Here is a 9,139-nt window from a genome sequence, read left to right as displayed (position 1 = left end):
GGCTAGCGCTCTACCACTTGAGCCACAACACCACTTCCGGCTTTTTTCTTTTTGCTTATGTGGTGCTGAGGAATTGAACCCAGGGCCTCAGGCATGCAAGGCAAGCGCTCTACCACTGAGCCACCTTCCCAGCCCATCACATTGACTTTTGTGTTGTATTTTATTGCATATTTTAAGAAATGCTGTGTGATTCCTAAATTGATGAGCTACTAGCGGGTTTTATTTACGTTACAAAAATACTTTTGTGATAGCTAGAAATAGTCAATTTGAGGGCTGTGTGAGAGAAAAAAAGGTATAGTTATTGAAGAATGGATGATCTATAATTAGGTGGTCTCATAATGAGAAGGTAGAATTTTAGCTTTTTAGTTACAACAGCTGACAGGGAACTAAAACTCAAATTTTAACAATGTGGCTATCCTAGGTGAACAAAACCACCTCACTGCTGCTAACCCAGCAGTTTTAATCTTGGCCATCAAATCACTAGCATGTTGTGGCTCTTATTATTGTGTTTATATAGTAAATGTTTATTATTTAAAAAATGAAACCAGCTGGGCACTGGTAGCTTGCACCTATAATCCTATCGACTCAGGAGGTTTAGATCTGAGGATCCCAGTTCAAAGCCAGCTTGGGCAGGAAAGTCAGTGAGACTCTTACCTCCAATTAAAAGCTACTCAGAAAAAAAGCCAGAAGTGGCTTCGTGGCTCAAATGGTAAAGTACTAGCCTTGAGCCAGAGAGGGGCAGGGAGCGTAGGGACACAGAGCACAGGACAGCGTTCAAGCCCCAGGACTGGCAAAAAAAAAAAATGAAACTTTATAGCCCAGCACTGGTGGCTCATACCTGTAAGCCTAGCTACTCAGGAGGCTGAGATCTAAGGATCACAGTTCAAACCCAGCCCAGGACTCTTATCCCCAACTAACCACCAGAAATCTGGAAGCAGAGTTATGGCTTAAAGTGGTAGAACACTAGTCTTGAGCAAAAAAGGTCAAGGACAGTACCCAGGCCCTAAGTGCAAGCCTCACGATAGACATTAAAAAACAAAAACCTGGAATGGATTCTCAATTCATCTCAATGAAGCAAACTGAAGTTTTCACATTTTATAGGTGAGATAGCTGATAACACCCCAAAAAGACTTGATAAAGCCATGTAGCTAAGTGGGAATGAGAAGGAAGAATATACTCAGAGGTGAGCCTCCTGAGTAGCTAGTATTACAGATGTGAGCCAACCACACCTGGCAGGTCTCTTTCTTCTTTACCATACATTCTACCTTATTGTACTGCTTTGAACAGAAGTATGTAAGCACATTTTAACCTATAGTATATTTTCCTTTTCTGCAGGAAGATATACCACGTCAGCTTGTCTACATTGGCCTTTACCTCTTTCACATTGCTGGAGCTTATCTTTTGAAGTGAGTTGGGATTGTGACTGGGTATGTAAGGAGATGGGGGCAGATAGTGTGTTAATATGTCTTAATTGATTTTCTTTACATTTTAAATTTGCTCTTTCAACAGCTTGAATCATCTAGGACTTGTTCTTCTGGTGCTGCATTATTTTGTTGAATTTCTTTTCCACATTTCTCGCCTATTTTATTTCAGTGATGAAAAGTATCAGAAAGGGTAAGTTATTAACCATTCTTGTTACTGTGTAGCTGGTATTGGGAGTCATTTCCTAGCCTGCCAACCCCATACCCTTGGCAACTATATTACTTTTTTAAGATGTTGGTATAGCAGCTTTAAATAAAATGAAACTAGCAATGCTCAGATCTGCTATTTTAATTTCTTAAGTATAGTCTTTCTCAGCTAGAGAGACTGGTGGTTTTCAAGGCTTTGGGACTTACTTTTCTATCCACAACTTTTCCTGCTTTAACTTTTGCATGTTTTTCTTTTTTTTTTTTTATTGTGAAAATACTGTACAGAGGGGTTACAATTACATGAGCAAGATAATGAGTACATTTCTTATCAAGCGTTGTAGCCTCCTCCTTTGTTTCCCCTGCCCATCCCATCCTTCCCCTGCCCCCTCACCCAATCCTCCCACCCAACCCTCCCCCCCACCAAAGTTGTAAAGTTCATTTTCAACATAGGACTTGTACATCTCATTGTTGCAATGGGTCCACCTGTATCCCTATTTAAACGATTTGTTTTTTTCCCTTCCCCTCCATAATTTTTACATGCTTTACTTTTTGAAAAAGAGGTGAAAGAGAAATCAACTTTCAGAAGCAAGGTGAAAGAATACATAATATACAGCATTAAAGATCCTTAAAAAATTGATAGAAAAGTCTAGCTGAAAATAAACATGACAAAGCTCTAATTTGTATAGAATGTAGTCTTAAGGGCTGGGAAAGTGGCTCAGTGGTAGAGCATTTGCCTTGCATGCCTGAGGGCCTGGGTTTGATTCTCCCCAGCACCACATAAGCAAAAAGGAAAAAAGCCGGAAGTGGCGCTGTGGCTCAAGTGGTAGAGAGCTAGCCTTGAGCTGAAGAGCTGAGGGACAGCGCCCAGGCCCAGAGTTCAGGCCCACGACCGGACCCCCCCCCCAAAAAAAAGAATGTATTCTTTAAAAAAAAAAAAAAGAAGCTAGGACTGTCATGAGAATTAGACTTATAAAAAGTATTATACAACCTGATTTTATTTTGTCCACATTTTTCAAAATTGTCCCAAGAAGCATTAGTAGAATCTTTCTTGTTTTGTGATTGTATGAATTTGATTTACCACATTTTTCTTACAGATTTTCCCTCTGGGCAGTTCTTTTTGTTTTGGGAAGACTTCTGACCTTAATTCTTTCAGTACTCACCGTTGGGTTTGGCCTTGCAAGAGCAGAGAATCAGAAGCTGGATTTCAGTACTGGAAACTTCAATGTGCTGGCTGTTAGGTATAGTCAGTTAACATATTGGCTTTTTACTACTTGATATGTGACAGTAAATTACAGGCAACGTATAACATCAGTTACCTAAAAAGTAAGGGGATACATACAGGGTTTAGGAGTAAACACTCACTTGATATCCTTGCATGTATGCTGCAGTTATGTTTCTGAAGGGAAATACCAAGATATCTGTTTAACTTCTAGATTAAATTATTAGTGGAATGGTTGTTAACACCATCTTCACAAAGTAAAATTTGGGGCACTGGATTACTGCTATCAAAGCCCGATGTATTTGATGGCATTTTCATACCTTCTTGATTTTTTTTTTTTTTTGTTTTATCTCTTGTGTTTCTCAGAATTGCTGTGTTGGCATCCATTTGTATTACTCAAGCATTCATGATGTGGAAGTTCATTAACTTTCAGCTTCGGAGGTGGAGAGAACACTCGACTTTCCAGGCACCGCCTGTGAAGAAGAAACCAGCAGTAACCAAAGGCAGGTCTTCTAGAAAAGGAGCAGGTTGGTATCTGGTAGCCCACCACCTGTGGACGTGAAACAAAAGGTTTAAATTGGTTATAGGGTCTTAATTATTTTCAAATCTTCCTCCTTCCCTCCCTCTCCCTCTATTCCCCCCCCCCCTTCTCTTCCTCCTTCCCTCCTTCCCTCCCTTTCTTCTTTGGCAATACTGGGAATGAACTCCAGCTTGCTAGGCAAGCACTCTAGCACTTGAACCATATCTCCAGTCTTTCTGCTTTAGTTATTTTTCAACTAAGGTCTTGTGGTTTTGCCCAGGGCTAGCCTCTATCTAGCCTATCCTACAACAGGATCTTCTAGCCTATCCCGTCTAAGAAGCATGTACCACCAACCCAGCTTTATTTGGAAGGATAAGGTCTTGCTAACGTTTTTTTGCCTAGGATCCTCTTGTCTCAGTCTCCCAATTAGCAGGGGTAACAGGTGTGCACCACCCCACCCAGCCTTTATTTTCAGATCTTAGAAAGAAAACTTTATTTTACTCTTTATTAGAATTAAAGACAAAATTATCTTCTTCTGTTCCAAAGGGGATTCCTTGAGTGAGGGGAATCCATCTCTCAGAACCTGTCCACTGTGTTATGTACTTACAAGTCTTCCAGGATTAGTTACTTTGAGCCATTGTAGACCAGCGTATATGTACATTTTATTGAATAGCTAAGCTAGAATATGGCCTTAGATGTTGTTCACGTTCATATTTTTAGGATTTATTAACAGTGAAAGAGCGTTTGTGTGAAATTTTCATTGATGTGTACAATTAGTTTTAAGCAAATTCACCTCTATTCTCTTATCCACCCAAATTTTTTAATGTTTTTTAATTGTGAAAATACTGTACAGAGGGGTTACAGTTACATGAGCAAGGTAATGAGTACATTTTTTTATCCAGCATTGTTGCCACCTCCTTTGTTTTCCCCTACCATCCCTTCCCTCCCACCTCCTCAGCTACACCCCCTACCCCCACCTAAATTGTAAAGTTTGTTTTTCAACATAGTGTCTTGTATATCTCATTGTTACAATAGGTCAACCTGTATCCTTATTTAAACTTTTTTTTCCCTTCCCCTCCCCAAATTATACTATGGGGTTATACTATGGGGGAGGAACATACAAAGCAACAAAAAAAACCACATTAGAAACAATAGCAAGAAAGAATAAAACACTTGTGTTCCTATCTTGGGGTTCATTTTGCTTCATCTTATCTGGTCATATGTACAAAGCTTTTGACCTTTTCTACTTGTCCCAGACATAAAACAGTTATTGCAAATAAGGGAAACCATGGGACCTATGTTTCTTTGGGCCTGGCTTACTTCATTTAATATAAGTCTTTCCATTTCCTAACAAATGGGGTAGTGTCATTCTTTTTGATGCAGGCATAGAATTCCACTGAGTATGCATATACACACACCACATTTTCTTGATCCATTCATCTACTCAGGGGCATCTGGGTTGGTTCCATATCTTAGCTATGGTAAATAATGCTGCAATAAACATAGTTGTGCTGGAAGCTTTAGTATAGCCTTTGTTTGTGATCATTTGGGTAAATGCCCCAAAGTGGGATTGCTGGGTCATAGGGGAGCTCTATGTGGAACCTCCATACTACTTTCCAAAGTGATTGAACAAGTTTACACTCCCACCAACAATGCAGTAGGATTCCTTTTGGCCACATCCCCTCCAGCATCTGTTGTTGTTAGAGTTCTTGATTATAGCCATTCTAACTAGGGTGCGGAGGAATCTCAATGTTGTTTTGATTTGCATTTCGTTTGTGGCCAGAAATATTGAGCATGTGTCTATTGGCCGTTCTTATTTCCTCTTCAGAGAAGTTTCTGTTTAAGTCTTTAGCCCACTTATTTATCAGGCAGTTGTTTCTTTGAGGATTTGTTTTGAGTTCCAAGTATATTTTAGAAATGAGACCCTTATCCATTGTATAGCTAGTGAAGATCTTCTCCAAATCCATGGGCTATGTCCTTTGCCATGCAGAAGCTCTGCAGCTTCATGCAATCCCATTTGTCCAACCTTTCTTTGATTTGTTATGTTTCTGCCCACCAAAGTTTTAAAAACTCTTCAATTCCTTCTTTTCATCTTTTATTCCCAAACTTATGATCATTTAAGCTTTTGTCTTTCAGCCTCTTTTCTTCTCTTTCTTGTGATTGAAAATGCATTCTGATTAATACTTTCAGTGTTGTACTTGGGATCCTAACGCAGGCAGTTCCTGTTTTAAGAATTCATTATCTCTGATTTGCTGGCGTTTGTTCTCCAGTTTCATCCCCTTGATTCTTGGTCCTTTGCACCTGAGTCTGTCTCCACACACAAACTTAACAAAATACTGGATTGACAATACTTCAAATCTCAAGATTATTATAGACATATAGTTGAGTACTTCAGTGTGGGAATAGGCTGTATGACTCTGTTCACTTTTTATTTTAGTTGTATTTTTAATAACTATATTGGGGTGTGATTCTCACATTCAAGTTACCATGATGCACCTGAAAAATATGCATCTCAGTGGTTTTTTAATATATACTCACAAAATTGTGTGAGCCACTAATTCCAGAAAACTTTGTACCCTTCCCAGAAAAATGCCACAACTCAGCAGTCCTTCTCCTTCTCTCCCCTTGCCCTTGGGCACCAATCTATTTTCTGTCTCTGGATTGGTTTTCCTCTGGACATTTTATAAAAGTGGAACAATACAATATGCAGATTTTTGTGACTGACTTCCTTTATTTAACATAGTAGAGTTTCCCCAGTGTGACAAGATGTATCACTACTTCATTCCTTTTTAGGACTAAATACTCCATTGTACACATATGTATATTTTGTTTATCAGTTTATCAGTTGATAGAGACATTTTGTTTCCATTACTTGACAAGGAATAATACTAACTTTCATGAAGAAATTTTAGTTTGCACATCTGTTTAAATTCTTCTCCTCTTTTATTCCCAAACTTCTTATCATTTGAGCCTTTGTCTTTCAGTCTCTCCTCTGTCTTGTGATTGAAAATACAGTGACATTCTGATTAACACTTTCAATGTTGTACTTGGGTCTATACCTAGCAGTGCGATGGTTGAGTCGCTTAGGGGAACCTGCCACACTGTTTTCCAAAGAGCCTGTGCCATTTTGCATACATTGTTTTACAGGTTGACATCTGTCCCTGGACCATTTGGGCTTTTTTCTGTTGAATTATCTTGATGCCATTTTGTTTTGAAGAAGTGGAGCTGTGGTTCAAGTGGTAGAATGCCAACCTTGAGCAGAAAAAGCTAAAGGACAATGCCCAGTCCCTGAGTTCAAGCCCCAATAAAAAAGTTTAAAAAAATAAAATAAATAAAATAAACTACGTATGTATATATGTATGTATTATATAGAGAGTTTATTTCTAGACTCAAATTCTGCTGCATGAATTTGAGTATCTGTTGTTAGGAGTATCACAAAACCTTGGTTGCTGGTGGCTTAAATATTTAGCTCTTTAAAAAATTAACTTTTGAAGTCAGAAGATGTGAGCTTTCCAGTCTGTTCCTCTTTTTCATGATTTGTTTATTCTGAGTCTCCTACAGTTCTGTATGAATTTTAGGATCAGCTTTTCATTTTCTTACCAAAAAGCCAGATGGAGTTTTGATAGGAATTACTTTTTATCTGTAGATTGTCTTGAGGAATAAAAACATGATTGTCTTTTTCTTCCTTAATCTGATGCTATTATAAAATAGAATCATCTTCGTGATGTCACTTTTAGGTTGTTCATTGCCAATGTATCAATATACTTTAATGTTTGAGCATTGATATGTAATCTCCAACCTTGTTGGATTTATTCTAACAGTGTTTGGTGTGGATTCCTTTGTACTCCATGTCTACAAAAGTCATCTGTAAATAAAAGTTGTTTTACTTCCCATGCAATCTGGATGCTTTTCAGTTTATTTTCTTGCCAGATTATTCTGATTAGAGACATCCTTGTCTTGTTCCTGATCTTGATCCTGATAAGCATCTGGTCTCACCATTAAGGATGATGTTAGGGTTTTATCAAAATGAGGGCTTTTTCTTCTGTGCCCCGGTTGGGAGGGGGTGCATGCATATGCACACACATGCATATTGACAGTTTATACTTTGGTATTGTTTTTCTTTTCTGTTTTGTTTTTCTTAGACTCAGGGGTGTCTCAGTTATGCTAAGCAAGATTTCTACCCAGCCCTGGTTGTGTTTTGGGTTATAAAACTGTATTCAATTTTGTCAAGTGCTTTGGATTTTTTTCTTCTGTATATATTATAATAATGTGCTTTTTTATTGATATTATAGATTATACTTCTTGCTTTTCAGAGGTTAAGCCACATTACATTCCTGAGATAAATCCCACTTTGGTCATGGTTTGTAGCTCTTTCTATATGATATCTTCATTTGGTTTGCTAAGAATTTGTAGAGGATTTTTGTGCCTTATTCTTAAAGGATATTGGCAAATGCTTTCTTCTTGTTTAAAGAGGCTCTCTTGGTTGTTATTTACTTGGATTTTTTTTTTTTTGGTACAGTGTCTTTGCAAGTCATTTGTCAGTGAATTGAAAAATGTTTCCTCCTTTTCTTTGAAAGTGTTCTTGAAAGCAATATTTTGTTCTAAATAAGGATCTCATGTATTTTTCATTAGATTTATTCCCAGGTATTTTTTTCGGGGGGGGGGGTCCAGTTGTGGGGCCTGAACTCTGGGCCCGGGTGCTGTCCCTCAGCTCTTCAGCTCAAGACTAGCACTCTACCACTTGAGCCACAGCGCCACGTCCGGCTTTTTTCTTTTTGCTTATGTGGTGCTGAGAGATCGAACCCAGGGCCTCATGCATGCAATGCAAGTGCTCTACCACTGAGCCACCTTCCCAGCCCCTCCCAGGTATTTTTTTAAACCACAGTGTGTGTGTGTGTGTGTGTGTGTGTGTGTGTGGCCACCGTGTATATGTGTGTGTCTGTGTGGCACACTGTGGAAATTTGCATTTAGGGCTTCTCATTTGCTAGGCAGATAGCATACCACTTGAGCCACAATCTGCAGTCTTGTTTCACTTTTGTTTTTACAATAGGTTTTACAGTAGGCTCCCACTTTTTACTCTAGCCCACTTAGATCACAGTTCCCATGCTTATGCTTCTTGCATAGCTGAAGTACTGCCACTGTGCTCAGATTTTTTTTTTTCCTTTTGTGGAAGTATAGGGGTTTGAACTTCGAACCTTGAGTTTGCTAAGCAAGTGCTTTACCACTTGAACCCACTCCTAATGCTCAGATTTATTTGTTTGTTTGTTTGTTTATTTTGGTCGGTCATGGGCCTTGAACTCTGGGCCTGAGTGCTGTCCCTCAGTTCTTCAGCTCAGGGCTAGCACTCTACCACTTGAGCTACAGCGCCACTTCCCAATGCTCAGATTTTAATTGGTTGAGGTGGAGTCTCTCAAACTTTACCTGTCTGTCCTCAAAATGTAAACCTCTCTATCCCAGGATTTACAGGAGTGAGCCACCATGTCTGACTTACATATGCTATCTTTTGTAGTTTTAATTATTTGTTATGTAGAAATGATGTTGTTGTTTGTTGTTGTTGTTGTTGTTGATTGTGCAGCTTGAACTCTGGGCTAGATGCAGTCCCTGAGCTCTTCAGCTCAAGGCTAGTGCTCTACCACTTGAGCCACAGCACCACTTCTGGCTTTTCTATTTATGTGTGGTGCTGAGGAATCAAACCCAGGGCCTCATGCATGCACTCTAGTACTGAGCCACCTTTTCCAGCCTGACATTACTCTTCTTTTTTTTTTTTTTTTT

General features: G+C 39.0%; 1 protein-coding gene across 1 annotated transcript in view; it reads left to right on the top strand.

Annotated features, from left to right (window-relative positions):
* The window catches only part of Tram1 (translocation associated membrane protein 1), a 22,966-nt gene that overhangs the window by 8,545 nt on the left and 5,282 nt on the right, over positions 1-9,139 (top strand). The window contains exons 3-6 of the mRNA XM_013028451.1: positions 1,336-1,406; positions 1,510-1,614; positions 2,723-2,866; positions 3,214-3,374. Coding sequence (XP_012883905.1) covers positions 1,336-1,406; positions 1,510-1,614; positions 2,723-2,866; positions 3,214-3,374 — 481 coding nt within the window. The remainder of the gene's footprint in view (positions 1-1,335; positions 1,407-1,509; positions 1,615-2,722; positions 2,867-3,213; positions 3,375-9,139) is intronic.

The sequence above is a fragment of the Dipodomys ordii genome, unplaced genomic scaffold (genome assembly GCF_000151885.1).
Source record: "Dipodomys ordii isolate 6190 unplaced genomic scaffold, Dord_2.0 Scaffold109, whole genome shotgun sequence".
Taxonomy (NCBI): domain Eukaryota; kingdom Metazoa; phylum Chordata; class Mammalia; order Rodentia; family Heteromyidae; genus Dipodomys; species Dipodomys ordii.
The sequence above is the reverse complement of the archived record's forward strand: the minus strand, read 5'-3'. Positions and strand labels throughout refer to the sequence as shown.